Source organism: Phyllopteryx taeniolatus, chromosome 8, assembly GCF_024500385.1.
Source record: "Phyllopteryx taeniolatus isolate TA_2022b chromosome 8, UOR_Ptae_1.2, whole genome shotgun sequence".
Classification (NCBI taxonomy): Eukaryota; Metazoa; Chordata; class Actinopteri; order Syngnathiformes; family Syngnathidae; genus Phyllopteryx; species Phyllopteryx taeniolatus.
In genome coordinates, this window is record NC_084509.1 from 12,908,668 (window position 1) to 12,929,562 (window position 20,895).

The 20,895-nt window shown below is 40.7% G+C and overlaps 1 protein-coding gene and 1 non-coding gene across 4 annotated transcripts; one reads left to right on the top strand and one right to left on the bottom strand.

Moving 5' to 3' along the window:
• Positions 1–763: 763 nt before the first annotated feature.
• On the top strand, positions 764–15,397 carry LOC133482616 (uncharacterized). 3 transcript variants are annotated; one of them, XM_061782933.1, is made up of 4 exons: positions 768–1,109; positions 2,163–2,257; positions 13,553–13,645; positions 14,216–15,397. In XM_061782933.1, the coding sequence occupies exon 4, from the start codon at positions 14,219–14,221 to the stop codon at positions 14,828–14,830; it is 612 nt and encodes a 203-aa protein (XP_061638917.1). In that variant the 5' UTR covers positions 768–1,109; positions 2,163–2,257; positions 13,553–13,645; positions 14,216–14,218; the 3' UTR covers positions 14,831–15,397. The 3 variants fall into 3 exon arrangements, 2 of the variants coding, with proteins under 2 accessions (XP_061638917.1, XP_061638916.1); XM_061782932.1 differs by having other exon boundaries at positions 769–1,109; positions 14,169–15,397; XR_009789853.1 differs by having other exon boundaries at positions 764–1,109; positions 2,163–13,645; positions 14,162–15,397.
• Positions 7,244–7,336, bottom strand: trnar-ucu (transfer RNA arginine (anticodon UCU)). Its single transcript has 2 exons — positions 7,300–7,336; positions 7,244–7,279 (listed from the first exon to the last, which is right to left on the bottom strand). It is a non-coding gene; the product is annotated as a tRNA-Arg (tRNA).
• Positions 15,398–20,895: the final 5,498 nt, after the last annotated feature.

Sequence of the window (20,895 nt, forward strand, 5' to 3'; positions counted from 1 at the left end):
GACCCTGGTCCTGCATGCTTCTTCTCCTATCCTTGTCCTGTTTTATCTTGTCACTACAGCCCCATGCAATACTCATATTTAACGTTTCATTGTTGTATATAATGTAATGATTTACTTCACTCATCCTGTTTACAATTAGTTCTTTGTCTTTTGTCTTTCTTTCTCTCTCCCTTCTAGAAACTTTGTTCTGTTCGACTCTGATCAAGTCTGATTCTCAATAGACCTCAATTATAATACCACAGCGGAAGCTTAAAAACTCCACTGTGACATTTCGGGATAAATTATTTCGGCATAAAAGGGATACAGATTTTCCATTCTGCTTGACCTAACAGCCGAACAGGACAAAAAAATAAATAAATTAAATAAATCCATCCATCCATCCATTTTCTGAGCCGCTTAGCCTCACAATGGTCGCGGGAGTGCTGGAGCCTATCCCAGCTATCTTCGGGCAGGAGGCGGGGCACACCCTGAACTGGTTGCCAGCCAATTGCAGGGCACACATGAGCAAACAACCATTCGCACTCACATTCACACCTACGGGCAATTTAGAGTCTTCAATAAACCTACCATGCATGTTTTTGGGATGTGGGAGGAAACCGGAGTGCCCGGAGAAAACCCACGCAGGCACGGGGAGAACATGCAAACTCCAATAAAATAAATAATAATAATAATTATATGGACATGTCCACTATTTGCTACTTATAAAATGCTTCCTGATGGCATTTTAAAATCATCAGCGATTCCAGTCTCTCAGTAGGCATGTATTATTACTGTCCTTGTGACTTGAGTTTCTGTTTCCATGTAAGTCCCGCCTTCCTGCTGTCAGCATATACTGTATTCCTCCTGTCTCTGACTTGCATTTTCAGAGGATGTCATTTATCCGGACACTTCCACTTCAGCTTCCAACTCACATTTTTCCCTTAGTGGGAAGGTATTATTCTCCTCTCTTTGACTTGGGTTGCCACTTGCCAGATGATGTCCTTTCCAAACATAGCAACTTTTTGGAGGTATAAACTGCCTCATGCTGGCTTTTAAAAAATCATCAGTAAGCCCATTTTTTTCCAGTTTGCCACGGTACTAATTTGAAGTGGGATAGCAACCGGCCCAAGGTGAGTCGAGCTGAACCATGGAAAATGTGTTATGTGTCTATACTGGCATATAGTTGTTAACCTGTTTAAGTCCTTCTGTCTGCCTTCCTGTTCACAGTTTTACACTGCGCTATTTTAGAGAGGGAAAGCAGGGAAAAGTGGACTTGCGCTGCTGAGAACTAGAGTGGGCTAACTCTCTTGTTGTCATTTTGCAGAGGAGTGATTTTTAAACTTTTATGGCTGCAATCAAATCTAATAAAAATGATATCTTGGTGAGTTTTCTGGCCATGATGACTTCTTTTGCATACTAACTCTATTTGGGGCATTTTGCCAAATATAATGATTTTGGACTTGGATCACATTGCTTGGACTTTTATCGAAAGGTGCTGTCATCATCTTCATTTTCATCGGTTGGATCCAGAGCTCTATCATCTAGGCTGGCTGAAAGAAAACAACGGGAACAAAAGTTTCGTGCCATAGTGGTCACCTGTCAAATCTCTCAATATTTCATGGAAGATGATAGATAACTTACAGGTGATAGATTCACTTGTAATATACTAACATAGAGATGCAGCGGCACCCAAGCTAAAGCATTGCGATGAAGTTGGTTTCCATGGCCGTGGCCATTTTGTAAAGGATGAATCAGGAAACATACTGAGCGCAGTGAAGTCGCAATATCAAAATTGGAACTAAACCTTGATTTAGACTCGTATTCATCTGACAGATATGGAGTTAGCCCACTCTATTTCTCAGTGGCTCACTTATGTCTTTGTCATTTTGTTCCATTATTATACAATATTAGAAACAGATCACAGGATGATGCAGTGCAGTTCTACACCACTGCAAACTACAACCACAATACCAGACATTTGCCTTCACTTATTCTCATCTCACAGCCTTTGCCTTGACATTCTGAATGTGTACGGTCACTCCCAGTAAAGTTTACAAGCAAAATGTCTTTCATTTGTTTTCACCAAAATTCTCTAGGGAGTTCCCAAAAATGTCTTTGGTGCTTTTGACAGACGTCCTTTTCAGCTTTCACTGTTAACTCTTCTTTCTTTTGTGGGTCTGCAGGACATCCGCCAACAGAATGTCAGTAAAGCCGAGTTGTTAAGCACGCAAAAAAAGAGCGCCGGGTGGGACACGGGAACGAGGTCATGACGTCTGCTGTGAGTCAGCTCCCAAGCTGCTTTTCACCGCCGCCAGAATGAGAACAAAGAGCTGCTGCACAAACTTTTAATACCTAATTAAACTGCACAATTTGTGTTTTGTCGTGAACAATAACAAAACTGAAACGGCACTATAGCTCATTCGGCTGTTTCCAGTATAAAATGTTCTCATTAAATAAGTGTAAGAGTTAAATGAGCCCGCACAATGGTACACTTAATTACTTTTTGTTATTGCAGCATTATAGGCGCTCTTGTTGAAATGGAAGTATTAATCCTTCCATGAGTGGTTATTAATGGACACATGCTGGTCACTGTGTGATTATCTTGTTGCCATAACAACAGGGCACACCAAAACAAAAGATGTAAGTACTTTGATGGAAAGAGAGCTGACATGTTACTATTGCAGTGCATCAAGTTTACTTCAACTAGAAACTTTGTGAGGATACAGTACTGGGGCCTAGAGTGTTGTGTAACTATAACATTTCGACTTGCACATTATAATGAAATTAAATGCTGTAAATGGGGCCAAGAAAGTCACATGCCATGAGGCGATGTGGCGCAATGGAAAGCACATTGGACTTCTCGTTAAGTAACTTAACTTTATTTCTTGATCATTTTAACAACAACCAGAGGTGTAATAAGGTGCTGTACATAAAACATTAAAATAATAATGATGCAAAAAGAAATAATGTAAAATAAGTAAAATATTCTTTTCCAATTCAAATATACAAGAGCTCCATTGCATTTGTTGTTTGAAGCCATTCGTAGATAAAAAAGGAGGAGCAAAATTGAAGTCTCCAATGACCAGTATCCAGGACACCAGGATCACAATTCAATTAACCTACCATGGATCACAGATGTCTATGGCTGGGACACTGAAATTGTAATCTCACGGCGTGCGTGACGTGACGTCCCTCGCCTTTGCTACAAGATGAGTTTGAACGTAAACAAACAACTGCAGTTTTCAAACAGCCAATAGTTCTTCCGATGATGAGTAACACTCTAACAACTAACACTAAATGACCAAAACAGTGGAAAAGAACAAATTGAGGAGAAAATTAAAAGAGCTATTGTAACAGGTTGCCAACTCACAGGTAAGTCCAGTTGACAGTAACAATTGAAGTGATTCAAAGATTGTGAGTTTGATGCAGAATATTTTATTTATTCAAACATATACTGTGCATTTCATTTGGAAATGTGTGATGTTCTTCTACAAATGCTGTTCAAGGTGAGGTATAGGTTGGCCTTGACGTGTAAACTTCTAATGTGCTTCTGCTATGTAGATTCTTGATTTACCTGACAATTTGAATTGTCGATTGAAAATAATCATTGCAGTTAAGACTGAATCACAGCAGGCTCAGATTCTTTCGATAAAACCAGGGCTGCAACTATCCATCCATTTCCTGAGCCGCTTCTCCTCACAAGGGTCGCGGGAGTGCTGGAGCCTATCCCAGCTATCTTCGGGGAGGAGGCGGGGCACACCCTGAACTTGAACTGGTCGCCAGCCAATCGCAGGGCACACATAAACAAACAACCATTCGCACTCACATTCACACCTACGGGCAATTTAGAGTCTTCAATTAACCTACCATGCATGTTTTTGGGATGTGGGAAGAAACCGGAGTGCCCACGCAGGCACGGGGAGAACATGCAAACTCCACACAGGTGGGGCTGGGATTTGAACCCCAGGCCTCAGAACTGTGAGGCAGACACTCTAACCAGTCGGCCACTGGGGCTGCAACTAAAGATTATTTTAATAATCGGTTAATCTGTTGATTATATTTTCGATTAATCAAATCGGATTCAAAAACCTTTTTTTATTTATATCCCTTGAAATAGTGTATATAGTGTATAGTGGTGTAGTGAAGAAAATGCACAAATATGATTCAGTTACTGGTTTGGTAATATTTCAGAAAACGGGCCAAATTGTTGATCATATTTTTCCTAAGTAAAAGCAGATGTTTGAAAATGTCTTATTTTGATGAAATAAAGCTAATCAGTCTGCTGTAATGGAAGACAGAAATGTGAGAATATTTAGGGTAAAGAGGCTGAAATTTTGAGAACTTTGACATTTTTAGGTTCAAGTTCCCCCCTTCCACCAGAATCCATTTTTTTCTACTATTGTATTCATAACATAGGTCAAAATTAGTCTGTGACATGGTTTTAAGTTTGTCATCTATGGGATTTTTTGGTTGAATGCAAAAGGCAATAAACGACCTAATTCTTGCAAAACGGTTGGATTTGAAATCGCCGACAGTGTGATGCTATTTTGTCAATGAACTACAACGGATAGTCAGGACTGCGGGAAAAAAATTGTCTGTACCCCCTACCCACCCTTGAGGACTTGCACACTACCAGAACTAAGACAAGAGCATGAAAAATCCTCTTGGACCCTTCACATCCTGGTCACCACCTCTTCCAGCTCCTTCCCTCAGGTAGGCGCAACCGATCTTCTTTCTTCTTTTCCTTTCGGCTTGTCCCTTTAGGGGTCACCACAGCGCGTCATCCTTCTCCATGTAAGCCTATCTCCTGCATCCTCCTCTCAAACACCAACTGCCCTCATGTCTTCCCTCACGACATCCAACAACCTTCTCTTTGGTCTTCCTCTAGCGCTCTTGCCTGGCAGCTCCATCCTCATCATCCTTCTACCAATATACTCACTATTTCTTCCACGTGTCCAAACCATTGAAGTCTGGTCTCTCTAACTTTGTCTCCAAAACATCGAACCTTGGCTGTCCCTCTGATGAGCTCATTTCTAATTTTATCCAACCTGGTCAATCCGAGAGCGAACCTCAACATCTTCATTTCCGCCACCTCCAGCTTTGCTCCCTGTTGTCTCTTCAGTGCCACTGTCTCTAATCCGTACATCATGGCTGGCCTCACCACTGTTTTATAAACTTCGCCCTTCATCCTAGCTGAGACTCCTCTGTCACATAACACACCTGACACCTTCCTCCACCCGTTCCAACCTGCTTGGACCCGTTTCTTCACTTCCTGACCACACTCACCGTTGCACTGGACAGTTGACCCCAAGTATTTAAAGTCCTCCACCCTTGCTATCTCTTCTCCCTGTAGCCTCACTCTTCCCCCTCTACCCCTCTCATTCATGCACATATATTCTGTTTTACTTCAGCTAATCTTCATTCCTCTGCTTTCCAGTGCATGCCTCCATCTTTCTAACTGTTCCTCCACCTGCTCCCTGCTTTCACTGCAGATCACAATGTCATCTGCAAACATCATGGCCACGGGGATTCCAGTCTAACCTCATCTGTCAGCTTATCCATCACCACTGCAAACAGGAAGGGGCTCAGGGCTGGACCCTGATGCAGTCCCACCTCAACCTTAAATTTGTCTGTCACACCTACACCACACCTCACCACTGTTCTGACGCCCTCGTACATGTCCTGTATTATTGTAACATACATCTCTGCCACTCCAGACTTCCGCATGCAGTACCACAGTTCCTCTTTGGGTACTCTGTCATAGGCTTTCTCTAGATCTACAAAGACACAATGTAGCTCCTTCTAACCTTCTGTGTACCTTTCCATCAACATCCTCAAGGCAAATAATGCATCTGTGGTACTCTTTCTAGGCATGAAACCATACTGTTAATTCCCACAGCTCTGCACATCACCCTTGTTCTTAAAAATGGGCACTAGCACACTTTTCCTCCATTCCTCAGGCATCTTCTCACGCGCTAGAATTCTATTGTACAAGCTGGTCAAAAACTCCACAGCCACCTCTCCTAGATGCTTCCATACCGCCACAGGAATGTTATCAGGACCAACTGCCTTTCCATTTTTCATCCTCTTTAGTGCCTTTCTAACTTCCCCCTTACTAATCATTGCCACTTCCTGGTCCACCACACTTGCCTTTCTCCCTCTCTGCCTGACTCTCCCTTTTCCTCATTCATCAACTCCTCGAAGTATTCTTTCCATCTGTCCAGCACACTACTGGCACCAGTCAACATATTTCCATCTCTATCCTTAATCACCCTAACCTGCTGCACATCCTTCCCATCTCTATCCCTCTGTCTGGCCAACCTGTATAGATCCTTTTCTCCTTCTTTAGTGTCCAACCTGGCATACATGTCATCATATGTCTCTTGTTTGGCCTTTGCGACCTCTACCTTTGCCCTATGTCGCATCTCAATGTATTCCTTTCGCCTCTCCTCGGTCCTCTCAGTGTCCCACTTCTTTTTAGCTAACCTTTTTCCTTGTATGAATTCCTGTACTGAGAGGTTCCACCACCAAATCTCCTTCTCTCCTTTCCTGCCAGAAGTACACCAAGTACTCCCCTGCCTGCCTCTCTGATTACCTTGGCTGCAGTGGTCCAGTCTTCTTGAAGCGCTCTTCCCAAAAAGCTGCTCAACATTCATCCTGTCTCAGCTTCCACCACATGGTTCTCTGCTCTGCCTTTGTCTTTCTAATCTTCCTACCCACCACCAGAGTCATCTTACACACCACCATCCTATGCTGTCTAGCAACACTCTCCCCTACCACTACCTTACAGTCGGTAACCTCCTTCAGATTACATCCTCTGTACAAGTTGTGCCAATGGAGCATCAAAGGGTTGTATGATAATTGAGAAATTGTACTTGGTTGAAAACTTCACCATGATTTGACTGTGGGTCAAACTCACCTTTGAAGGTCTTCAACTATGAATTACCTCAAGTTAACTTTCCTGCGTTAGTTGTTTAGTGGTAAGCATATCTGTCTCCCAAGCTATGACCTGTGTTTGATTCCAAGCCAATGCATTGCTTTAGATTATCTTGTGGGCCGGCAGTTACTCCATTGTCATACTTGTTACATTGTTGGCTAGTTGCTCTAATGTTTTGTATAACTATGATAAAAATTCTGATTGTTCGTATGACATTGTTTCTGTGGCGAGACAAAATTAGAACTTTACTTCGAAGTGCAATGCAATAAAAAGCCCACTAGTGTTGTGCATTATTAATTGCATTATGTTGCACACTTGACAACAAAATGACTCTGGTGGGACTCGAACCCACAACCTTTGAATGACTTTCACCATTAATTAGCTAGAAGTCCGATGCGCTATCCATTGCGCCACAGAGCCACTTACCATAATCTTGTTAGTGGTTATGATAAAATAACATTAAGATTGTACCAAGTACAAATGTCTGATATAACTATTGTCTACTCTTTCCATGTCTGAAAAATTGCTTGCATATTAACGATCAACCGAGGTGATGGGTGGGATTCCAGCCGACCGCTTTTTCTACTGTCATTCTGTTGCCATTTGTAAGATGATTCTGGTGGGAATCAGACCCAAAAATCCCTGCGGTGGTAGAGGACTATCTTAACCATTTAACCTCACAGCTGCCACAAGTGCAGTGGCACTTTGATTCACTTAAACTTATTTTTCAAAATTGCCTCTGTAGTGGTTAGCATAGCTGCCTTCCAAGCAGTTGGTCTCTGTTCAATTCCCAGCCAATGTTATTGCAGTCTTTTGTAGCATCACGGGCCTCGATTCCCGCAATTTCAATCCTCTGTATGTGTCATGTATATTGAAGAATTTACAATAAAACTACCTTGTATGTTATTTACAGACGTGCGAACACCAAACATCGCTCCGTCGCATAATACATTTAACATTAACATCCGTAAACTAATTGGATAATTGTAGGCGTGTTTCCTAATTAATACAAGCTGTACGAGTGGATCAGCATTTTACGTGTGCTTCACAGTTCCGCTGGGACCACAACCAGGGCCACGACCCACAGTACCTCAACGCGAAAAATACAAAAGACCAGTGCAACAAATACGACACTGGGTGATCTCATGAGCAAAAATGTTGCTTAAACGTAAGAGTAGCAATAGAGAATGTCCGCTCCAGAGGTGGGTAGAGTCGCCAAATATTGTACTCAAGTAACTTGAGTGTTACTTGACAATAATGTGACTCAAGTAAAAGTGTAAAAAGTACACAGTGAAATAATTACTCAAGTACTGAGTAAATAGTGAGAAACTTCAGATTTTTTTAACCACTGCATGAACATCAATTAAAAAAAATGACAAAATAAAATGTGACTGTGCAAATTCTGATGTTGCTCTGTGTGTGTGTATGCTAGTTATGCACAGTGTTTTCTCAAGTTATAATTGAGCTGAAATATCCACGTGACAGCAGACAGTGCCAGTAAAATACTACAATACATGGAAACTGTTGTTTTTAAATCATGCATTACAGAATGGCAAAAAAATGGAATCAGCCCACTCTCGCTCTCAGGTGCTAATTTATTTAGAGAAGTCAATTCTCTTTCATTTGTAGCATTTCTCTTGGTTGTAGTGCTTCCAGGACATGTATGCGGATGTTGGAATTTTTGTTTCTTCTTTTCAATCAGATTTCAGCTTCAATGTACTGCCATGTCCATCCTTTCCTCCCAGGGCCTCCAGAATCAGTTGTGCTGGGCCATGTAACTTAAACTATATTAAGTTTTGTTTTGTTTTGTTTTTGAACCAATCAGATTTCTAAATCGTCCACATAGGGACAGAGCGCTGGCTCTCGATGACTTCAGCTTTTTTGTTCTCCAATTGGTTGATCAGAGCAAAATTATTTGATGAGGGATCTGCACCCATTAATACAGTTAATAATTAGCATCTCTGGTGAGCATGATGTATTTTACTTTTTCACGTTTTTGTCATGGTATTAGATAAATATTGATTCTGAACTGCTCCGTATGATGCGATTATATTGCGTTTTTATTTAGTATTGATGGTTTCGATAAGTTCAACGTGATAGAGGTGGTATTAAGAGTCAGATTTAGTCGCGTAAGACCCCACTGAAGGCCCAAGTACCAAATGCACGGCCCTCCACTTGCGTGAACAGAATTTTCCCATATGTGGCAAAAGTATCCGCTGGTGGCAGCAAATATCCAAGGAGAGGGACTCTGCATCTTTTTGCACAATTGTCAAAAAAAAAAAAAATGTACCGCCATTACCAGATAACTAGCAACCCTTTACTGCTCAGTGACTGTTTTTTTTTTTTGTCAATGTCTTTCTGTCTCCAAAGTGTTCTGTCAATTGACTGTCTGTTGTCGTACTAGAGCGGCTCCAACTACCGGAGACAAATTCCTTGTGTGTTTTTTGGACATACTTGGCAAATAAAGATGATTCTGATTCTGATTGTGATTCTGAGAATGCATGTGTTTATTGCTTTCAACATTTTTGCGGCTGGTTTTATGAGGACAAAGTGAGGCTTTATCCTTGCAAAGAAGCACAAGAATGAGAAACCGAATACCCTCCTGGCCGCAGCCTCCAAATTGGCCTCATTACTGCGTAACTTCCTGGTCAATGCGCGTCGCTCTGACCTTGGCCTTTGAAATGTAGAAGCGCTGCGTCTTGGGGTTGGCGCTCGAGGAACAAGGCGTCTCTGTGTGAACGTGTGTGTTTTGTGTGTGTGCGTAAATACATGTTGGGCAGCAGGCTCATTTGTGTGATTGTGCGTCGACGCGCTGGCGTTTGAGGGAGTTAGCGGTGCTCCTTCTGACGTCAATCTGCTTCACTTGCAATAGATCTATGTCAGTGTTCAGTGTGGTGCTGAGGACTGGATTAGACAAAGAACAGTAATGCCTATCAATCACTTTTATAGATAAACACAGGCCCATCCATCTATTGTAACATTCCAGGCATGAGTGTTGGTGTGAGAAATCAATTGCATATGCATCCTCTCTTCAAGGTTCAAGGTGCTTTTATTGTCAATTCTTCTATATGCGTAACACGTGCAGAGGTTTGAAATTACGGTACTCAAGGGCCCGCGGTGCTACAAAACCCCAATGTTGATAAAGTGGCTGGTGCGACCCTGAGTCTGGTGTGTGTGTGTGTGTGTGTGTGTGCTTGTGCATGTATGTGGGGCGTCAAGAGTTCAGAGTTTAGGTGGGCAGAGGACAGAAGAGGTAGAAAGTTCAAATTCCTGACAACCTGATGAATAAAACTGTCTTTGAGTCGGCTAGTCCTGGCCCGCAGACTCCGCAGTCTCCTCCCTGTGCACTAATCAGACATCAGCACAAGGTTACAATAAACAGCTGTGACAGTGTATACATGTTATTTTCCTGAGTGAAGAAAAGACACTCAGGCTAGTTCATCTCCTAAATTGTCAACAACAGTGCCTGTATCAACCCTGCAGGACAATACCACTAGCAGTATGTGCACATGCATCTTTAGTTTTTGCTTTTTCACTCCATTATAGACATTGGGCTCCTTTTTATAGATGGCGCATCCACAGCAGAGTACAAAAGCTGGCATATCTGGATTTTTGTGCAAGCACACGGGTGTGTATTTGGAGATGCGCCCAACGACGTGACAATTTGGTGGGAGAAATTTAGTCTAAACGTACGTATCAAGGTAGACCGCCGGTCTAATGCGAATTTGGTGAATTTGATCGGGGAACAGGCAGACAGATTCTCAGCTCCAGGGACATGTGGGGTTGATGTCAGATGTATTTCATTCATGAACACGTGAACAGCGCGCAGCAAACCCTTTGAATCATTGTAGAAATCAATTAATTGAAGACATTAGTATTTAGGGTTGGGCATCGAGAATCGGGAGCCGACTGGAACCAGGACTAACATTCCAATTCTCCCGGAATCGTTCAATTTAAAAACTTTCGGTTTCCAGTTTCGTTGCCGACCTCGAAGAAGTGGCATTTTAGTTTATGCTGCCGGCTGCTAAGAAAATGGATGTTCATAATTTGCACACCTTATATTTAAACCATGCAAACCTTTTTGAACCAGCCCTCAAAAAGAAACGAAATCGAGAATCGTTTGGAACTGGAATCGAAATGAAGAACCGGAATCGCTCAAATTCAAACGATGCCCAACCCTGTTAGTATTATTATCATCATTATTGTAATTTTTAAATCATCCCAACAATCAGGGGTGTGGGGGCCATTTCCAAGTGTCCACTTCACGGCGCAGATATTATCTCCTTCACATCATCAGCCCTTGGAGGTCTGCTTGCAGTTTCGTATAAAGGTACTTTGCGCACTTCGACCTCCCACAATCGAGCAAATTAGTTTCTTCTTCTGCCGTGTCAAAGACTGTGTTCGGTTCTTGCGTACTGCATTTCAAGGGAATGAGAGGACCCGCTTTGATTGGACAGGATTGAAGTCGGATGTGTTCACGGCCACAGCAATACAGATGTCCCTCTTTTTACATGTGCTGGTCCACAAAATTACCAGCACTTCAGCGCAGAGTTAAGCCACACGTAGCACCAAATTTCACATTTCAGTCACAAAAATAGTGTTTAAAATACATACAATCACACTTACATTTGTGGGGATCATATTAACATTACTGGCTTGTACAGTTCAGTTGTATTTAACTTGATTTAAGTCATTCATTATTTAAGTACAGTTTTTTTATTTTCCTTTACAGTGGTACCTTGAAGACTTATGAGTGACCCATCTCACAAGCCGTCGCTCAGATGATTTTTGTTTGCTTTGCGTTGCCAGCAAGATTCTGTTACGAGCGCTCGATGGTGGCATAGAACTCAACTCACTTCATAACAAGCAGCAGTTTGGCACGTATTGAACAATTCTTAAATAAGAGGGATCAAGCTGCCGCTCCAAGTTGAAACTAAACATCAAACCAGTATTTAATACATGGTGTATTTAAAACAACTATGTACGTCACTTTAAATGTCTGCTAGATTAATGCTAACACACAATGCAAAGACATTTAGCCCGAAAATGACATTTACGGGCTAACGAACAGCATCTACGTGGCAGAGTAATAACCCATTACGCAACGGATATTTTAACACTAACTGTGCAACAACACATTTAGTATATATTCTTTATCCTTTGCAAAAAACATCAAATTTTCCTGCCGCTTAATGAGTCACTTAGTTGTGAAACTCTTTGTTTGTGTCTGTATGAGTATTATATTTTGCTTGGTATTCAAAATAATGTGGAATAAATCAGAAACCATTAAATTCTAAAAAAGTAGAATTTTGTTTGAATACTAATTTAATTTGAGTATTGCTCTAATTACAGTAACAGGGTTGCAAATCAAGAGTACATGCAAAATTTTTAAGCTGCTATACTAACTGGTCAAAAACAAAAGTAGCCATTTAATAAAGAAAGACTGTCTTTTTCTGATCGTATGACGAACAGGTTTGCATTATTTTCGGTGACACACTAGTTTTAAATGTCGCGGGGACAGAAAATGACCCAGCTATAGATACACCAATCACCATGCTGAACATAGCTCCATCCAGATGAGATTACACGTGCAAAATACATCAGCATGACTGCATGTCACTTGATAGTCTACAATCTAATATCTGGAATAGACGCTGTCATATTTGATCGAAAGCGGAATGCTGTTGCTAGCATGGTCTTGCTACTTTGCTGGTTGAGTTGAAGTTGACTGAGACTTGTCTAAGTGAAAAAAGTGACGTGTTGAAGCGGTGTTGTCATCACAGCGTCAGTCTGACATTCAAGGGTCTATACAGACAACAATCCCCCGCCTCCCTCCCCCTCTCTTTTTTTCTTTTTCCTCTTTTTCCATAACGTGATGGAATCCAACCGTCATTGAAATGGGGACTGAAGACATGCTGCTTTGTAACCTCCGCCAGGGAGCTTATTTACATCAACTTGTCTTATTTGTTTATGACTAACATTTTCACATGCTCATCTACTACGAACAATACTGCCACATTTTTCAGAATCTTGCGCATCGTCACTATAACTAACCATTTTTGGGGGGAATTTTGTGTTTTACATTTTTTTTTACAAAAGCAAAACCTAAAATAAAATGTTTTATTTTTCTTTAGTCTAAAAAATCATTGGTCTTCATCAGCAATCATGAAAGACTTTAATATTCTACTAATACCATAAGTAGAATCAATGCCTTAGTACAGTTGTATTGAACGTTTTAATACAATATTAAATTTAATTTAATCTTTAAGAACTGTTTATTTTTTTTTTAATTATGTAGGCACAATTCTGCTTTAAATTGAAAGTTTGCAGTTTTGAGAAATGGCTAGCAAGATTTTTGTGCAGCCTCACTTCACTACTCCTCCTCAAGTGTCTGACCAAAGCCCCGCCCCTCACTGACGTGCACTGTATGTAGCAGGCACTGTAAACAAACATTAGCCACGGCAGCTACATCAGTAGCATGTCTTATTCGTAGTGGATTGTTACTGTAACATTAAGTGTTATTGGCTTAAAGTTGAATCTTTTGGAATATACAATCAATAAAAATTCAAGAAGAGGTGATAAACTTACCTGTCAAGCAGAAATGTTGCTATTTCAGCATTGTTTCTCAATCCTCAGCTGCCTGAGGGCCCGAGCTGTGTGCTTAGGTTGATGCCCAGCTGTTGGCAAACAGTAAAGTTTCAACAAAGCTTCTGAAGCCCAAGGTAACAGGTCAGTATGAGGCTGCGGTGACACACGTGCTATGAGTGTGCAAAAAATAAAAAATAAAAAAAAATCATATTAGAGATACAAGATCGTGCCAGAGACTGAAGATCATATTTATCCTGTACTACTGTCAGGTCAGGTTTATGTTGACAGTTTTAATAAATATGAAAAAAAAGTGATTTGCGGGGAAGGTGAAAACTCCTCTTTTACACTTTTATGTGCAATACATTAAAATTGAAAAAATATTTAGTTTTTTGTTTTCCTATCTTTAACTGCATTGTTAATTAATGTTCAAAGTGTGCATAATGTTACAGTGGCTAACACTAATATTAGATATACTTTTAAGAATAAGAATGTCTTATTGTCATTGTAACAGGTATTGCAAAATTAAAGGAATATTATCTGTCTTGCCTACTACGCTACTTTATTATAATGTTGGTCATGATGGTGGTACTTGAAGAGCTAAGTATTTTTTTGAGGTGGTACTTGGTGTAAAAAAAATTGAGAACCAAATTCCTGAAGTTTGCAGATGACACCACAGTCATCAAAGACGGTGACGAGTCGGCATATCGACAGGAAATGGAGCGGCTGGAGCTGTGGTGCGGCCGACACAACGTGGAGCTGAACACGCTCAAGACTGTAGAGATGATCGTGGACTTCAGGAGGCATCCTTCGCCACAGCTGCCCCTCACGTTGTCCAGCTGCCTTGTGTCAACCGTCGAGACCTTCAAGTTCCTGGGAATTTCAGTCTCTCAGAACCTGAAGTGGGAGATCAACATCAACTCCGTCCTCAAAAAGGCCGAGCAGAGGATATACTTCCTGCGGCTTCTGCGGAAGCAAGGCCTGCCACAGGAGCAACTGAGGCAGTTCTACACAGCGGTCATCGAATCAGTCCTGTGTTCTTCCATCACAGTCTGGTTTGGTGCTGCTACAAAAAAGGACAAACTCCGACTGCAACGGACAATCAAAACTGCTGGAAAGATTGTCGGTACTCCCCTACCCACCCTTGAGGACTTGCACGCTGCCAGAACTAAGACAAGAGCATACAAAATCCTCTTGGACCCTCCACATCCTGGTCACCAGCTCTTCCAACTCCTTCCCTCAGGTAGGCGCTACCGAACAATGAAAACTAAAACTAGCAGACATTCCAACAGCTTCTTCCCTCTTGCCATTAACTTCTTAAACAGTTAACTTACAATTCCATTGCAACATGCTGCCAATTTTTTTGTCTTGAGTTTGTTGTCACATTTCTGTCGGGCCAATTATACATTTACTCGTGCAATCACTGTAGTAGTCGCGCCACGCTGCACTATTTGCATATATGTTGTTGACTGGCCACTCATGTGCCTGAGTAGCATCTGCAACATTTGCACAATCAACATTGTCCCAGATTATCGCACTACTAGTCACTTTAAACTGCATACATTTCTTGAAGTCTCTGCGCCCTTTGCACAATGGTCATTGCACCGGACTATTGCTATATTAGTCATTCGAACTGCTCTCATTGCTAGAGAACTCTGCATCTTTTTGCACAATTGTCAAAAACAAAATTCAAGTTGTAATTCAAGCATTACCAGATTACTAGCAACCTCTTATTGCTCAGTGACTGTTTTTTTTTTTGGCAATGTCTTTATGTCTCCAAAGTGTTCTCTGTCAATTGACTGTCTGTTGTCGTACAAGAGCGGCTCCAACTACCGGAGACAAATTCCTTGTGTGTTTTTCACATACTTGGCGTAATAAAGATGATTCTGATTCTGATTCTTGAGTTCCTATTGCATTTACAGTACATCTGAATGCTCACTGTGGTTAATTTATTTTGACACATGAATGACATTTAAGAACATTAAAATGTTACTTAAGAATGAAAGACGTTTTTTGACCCTAGAATGGATTATTTCTATGTCAGTGTTTCCTATAGGGAAACGTGATTTGTTATTTAAATCAAACTTGTCCAGGAGACTTGACACAGTGTGTCTTTGTGAAGAGTTGTATTGCGGAAGCCAGTTGTTGAAGCTTCCGTGGCAGTAAACACAAGGCGTCCTTCCCGTACGCCGGCATGTTGAAGCATGGAAAAGGCACTTTTGTTTTGTACGTTTGCCCACACTTCTGCATGACTCCGTCCTTTCATCAGTTACATAAGTTGCCCCCCAAACCCCATCCCACCCATCCACTCCAATCAAACAACGCACTGTCTGACAGAAGCCGCACTTCATGTAATTAGCACGACTGCCACGTCATTTAGAACAAATGTTAACATTTTTTAGTCTTGATACATTTAACAGACCATTCAATTCCACTTCAACATATGGACGGTGGCTCAGATTCCAGTCATACGAATATACCTAAAGGCATACACATAGACTAACAGAGCAGCTGTGTTATTCATATTGTGTTCCCCCGCTATATTGCAGTTCATCATTTGTGCCTCTGCTATATCATGGAGTTTTTACAGTGCACAGTAGGGGTGGGTAAACTACAGCCCCAGGGCTGCATGCATTAATGTAGCATTTTTTTGGTTTCGATTATTAATAATAATAACAATGATAAAAATGATAGTAACGATAATAATGCTTATGTAGCGCTTTTCAAGGCACTCAAAGACACTTTACAATTGCACACATTATTCATTAACTCCACCGTCACACCCTGGTGGTGGCAAGCTACTTGTGTGGCTACAGCTGCCCTGGGGCATTCTGACAGAAGTGTGGCTGCCACTGCGCGTACGGCACCAAACATCCAACCACATTTATTCATAGACAATGTGGCTTAAGTGTCTTGCCCAGGGACGCAACGACGACATGCGCTCAGGCAGGGATACAGACTGGCGACCCTCTGGTTGCAGGGCGTATACTTACCTTCTGCACCATGCCACCCAACTGATTAAATAAAATGTATTGATTATTTTTCATTTCTTATTTTGTATTAATTTATCAAATATTTTTAAAATTTCCCGCCTGTGTGAAGTTTGCATGTTCTCCCCATGCCTGGGTGGGTTTTCTCTGGGCACTCCGGTTTCCTTTCACATCCCAAAAACATGCGTGGTAGTTTGATTGAAGACTCTAAATTGCCCATAGGTGTGAATGTGAGTGCGAATGGTTGTTTGTTTCTATGTGCCCTGCGATTGGCTGGCGACCGGTTCAGGGTGTACACCGCCTCCCGCCCGAAGATAGCTGGGATAGGCTCCTGCAGCCTGCTACCTTAGTGAGGATAAGCGGTAAAGAAAATGGATGGATGGATGGATCTTGATTTGCGAGACAAGCATGGTCACTGAACAAATGAAACTCACAAGTCAAGGTCCCACTGTACTTTAATAAGTGTGTCTTAAAATTTAACACGTGTTTTTATAAGTTTAAATATGTTTAAAATGTGTAGGAGGCGTAAAATTATTAAGAAATATTTTTATAGCTCAGATTTTCACCTTTTGCAGGTGGTTCTGGAACGTATCCCTGAGGTTCACCGTATATAAAAAGCTGATTTGAAGTGGCACTAACCAGGCCCAAAAATATGGCATGTAAATTCAACACACCACATGTTAACAAGCCTACCAAATTTGAATGAAATCGCTAAGTATATAAAATAATAAGGGCCACCTCTCAGTTCTGAGACACTGTGGACGTGTCAAATGGATGCGCCAAAAGGAATCAAACATACTGAGGGGGTGATAGCTTATACATTGTAAAATCAAGTTAGGGGGCTCAACTTCAAAATTGAATAGTTATTGTGGAGTATAATCATTAAAAATAAGCACACAAGTCAACTTAGCCTCGTTGTTGGTGACAATGTCAAAGCCGAACACGGCACCTGACGACAGCAGGACGGTAGGAGGAAGCCCAGGTAGACAGTCGGCACTGCCACATACACACGTATCAAGTTACCCATGAAGCCATGTTGTCTCTGGTGAAAGTTTACAAAACTATCCGTCGTAAAATGCGCACTGCATAGTCCGGTGGTGTTGATGTTCAGCTCGCAATCTGCGTGTGTCTTTAAAAAGTCAATCCATCGCTTTTTTTCCCCCTAATTTTTTGGGAGCTTAAAAAAATGTCACCGAGCTGTTCTGTAAACTGGGCCATCCAGCGAAGACTCACTTTTGGGGTGTAGCCATCGTTAGCTTGCTAACTGCAAGCTGCAGTGGTAACTAGGCCTTGTTATGGAAGTTAAGCACAGCTAACTCCAAACTGAGCAGCATAGCCAAACAAAAGGACATCACTTTATACTTATATAGTGAGGGAGGGAACTCGCGCTACAAAGTATACGCCCCAACCCTGTGATGTCACGCCCCGCCCACAAAAATCAGGAAAATTCAAACGGTGAAAAAGATATATCTCAACAATTCAGGACTATATTGTGACAAGTTTTACATATATATATATATATATATATATATATATATATATATATATATATATATATATATATATAGCACCAGCCACTTTAGCAACATTGGGGTTTAGTCATCTAATTTTTTAATGTCTTATTTGCCTTAGTTCTCTGACCTTGACTATGTTGCACACATCACCTGATCTTTGATATTTGCACATTCAATTAATACTTTTTATACTATATATATATATATATATATATATATATATACTGTGAATGGCTGGCAACCAGTTCAGGGTGTACCCCGCCTCCTGCCCGATGACAGCTGGGATAGGCTCCAGCACACCCGCGACCCTAGTGAGGAGAAGCGGCTCAGAAAATGGATGGATATATATATATATATATATATATATATATATATATATATATATATATTTATATACCATAGTTTTATTTAGCTTTTTATATTGTTATTAATTGTCTTTTGTAGCACCGCGGGCCCTTGAGTACCGTAATTTCAAACCTCTGCACGTGTTACGCATATAGAAGAATTGACAATAAAAGCACCTTGAACCTTGAAGAGAGGATGCATATGCAATTGATTTCTCACACCAACACTCATGCCTGGAATGTTACAATAGATGGATGGGCCTGTGTTTATCTATAAAAGTGATTGATAGGCATTACTGTTCTTTCTCTATTCCAGTCCTCAGCACCACACTGAACACTGACCGAGATCTATTTCAGCATCTTCAAACATATTTAGTGTATTATTCGGAAACAAACCACGGATATCTACTTAGAGCCTCTTTAGGATGGTGCAGTTCAAAGAAAGGAGGCCATGCAAACCATATCGTAACACCTTGTGTGACAAGGAGCAGATGGAAAGTATGAGTGCTGTTTTATGACCCGCCGATTGACGGGTGCCCCCCAGAGGGGCTGCAGACGGAGGATGTGACATAACCAGGATGGGGGAAGGGGGTGCTAAGGAGGAATATAATTGGCACTCCCATCTTGGAGGGGGAAGAGAGGGAGCGTTAAAAGAGATGAGATAGTGGAGATTATGGGGGAAGGAAATCAAGCGGGACGAGGCAAAATAAAATAATGTGACAGCATACATTCGCTACAGGCAATATAAAGTTTCCCCCCTACATTGCATCGCTGTGGAATCTAATCTTTAAAAAACATTTATTTATTATTATTATTTTTTTTTAATAACTCCAAAGTGCAGGTATGCTGGAGCCTATCCCAGCTAACTGCGGGCAGGAGGAGGCGTACACCCTGAACTGGTCGCCGGCCAATCACAGGGCACACATAAACAAACAACCATTCGCACCTACGGGCAATTTAAGAGTCTTTAATTAACCTACCCTGCATGTTTTGGGGATGTGGGAGGAAACCGGAGTACCCGGAGAAAACCCACACAGACACGGGGAGAACATGCAAACACCACACAGGCGGGGCCGGGATTTGAACCTCAGTCCTCAGAACTGTGAGGCAGATGTGCTCACCGTGCCGCCTATTCTTGTCATATTAGAACTTTATCTCGCACAAGTACAACTCGACTTCAACTTTGAAGCTCTTTCTCAAATAAAAAACATTCTTGTACTATTGCAACTTTATTCCCATTACATTTGACTTTTTTTTTTTGCAACCTTACAACTTCAGTCCATTTTTATATTATATCATATTTCCCTTTTTTTTGCGATATTATGATTTTGTTCTCCAACCTTATGGCTTACATAATTCTTGTGACTTTAAACTTGTAACATTCCAACTTTATTCTCATAGCGTTGTGAGTAATCTGATTACAATTTATTTTCTGGTTGTATTGCGACTTTGTTTATGTAAGAATGTGACTTTGTTCTAACATAAATTTTTGTAAATTCATGACATTTTCTTATAATATTACCGCTTTATTCTGATGATATTATGACAGTAATTATATCACAACTTTATTCTTGTAACAAAAACTTTTTTCAGTAAATTCCAACTTTCTTCTTGAACATTACGACTTAATTCTTGTGAATTGTGAACTTTTTCTTATACTACTATGACATTATTCTTGTAACATTATTACTTTATTCTTGAACATGACTTTATTCCCATTACAACTTAATTCTTATAACATTACAACTTTGTCGCTTTCTATTTACGACTTTGTTTGAAATTGTGACTTTGTTCTGTATGACTATTATTGTGAAATTATGACTTCATTATTTTAAAATTATGATATTTTCTTGTAATATTGCTTCTAATTAAATAACATGACCTTTTTTATTGAAGGCACAGACCTTTATTCTCTGGTTTTATATTACAACTTTGCTCTCCAACATTCCGACTTTATTCGTGTAATATTACAGCTTTGTTCTCAAAACTTTAAGATTTTATTGCCGTAAAATGACATCTTCATTATTCTAAAATTATGAACCTTTTCTCTGCATTTACGACTTTGTTCACTTGAATTGTGACTTTGTTTTTTGTGCCTATATTTTTGTAAAATTCTAACTTTTTCTTCCAATATTACAACATTATTCTTGTGAAATTATGACTTTTTCACATTATCTCAAAATAACAGGATTAACTAACATTATGACAGGTACAGCTTTATTCTAGTCTTTAAATTTCTCATATCATGAGAGACAAGATAGTGGAGAATATGGTGGGAGGATAGTAGGCCAGACGAGGCAAAATTAACCGATAAGGTAAAACGAAAGGAAAAAGTCATAAATTTACTGTCACCTGGCTCCATTGTAATGTATATTTTATCCGTCATAAAATAGACTTAAATTCAGTTTGTGCCTAACTCAAAAGTAGTGACGTCACAGTATGATTTGGAAAGAAGTTGAAAGGGATTAGTTTGGCGTCAACTTATCAAGAGAACAGGGTTCTTTACTGGAACACACGCAGGCACGCACACGTACACGCACGCACGC

Excerpts from the sequence above, each read along its gene's own strand:
- LOC133482616 (XM_061782933.1), top strand. The coding sequence starts at position 14,219 with ATGGAGCGGCTGGAGCTGTGGTGCGGCCGACACAACGTGGAGCTGAAC.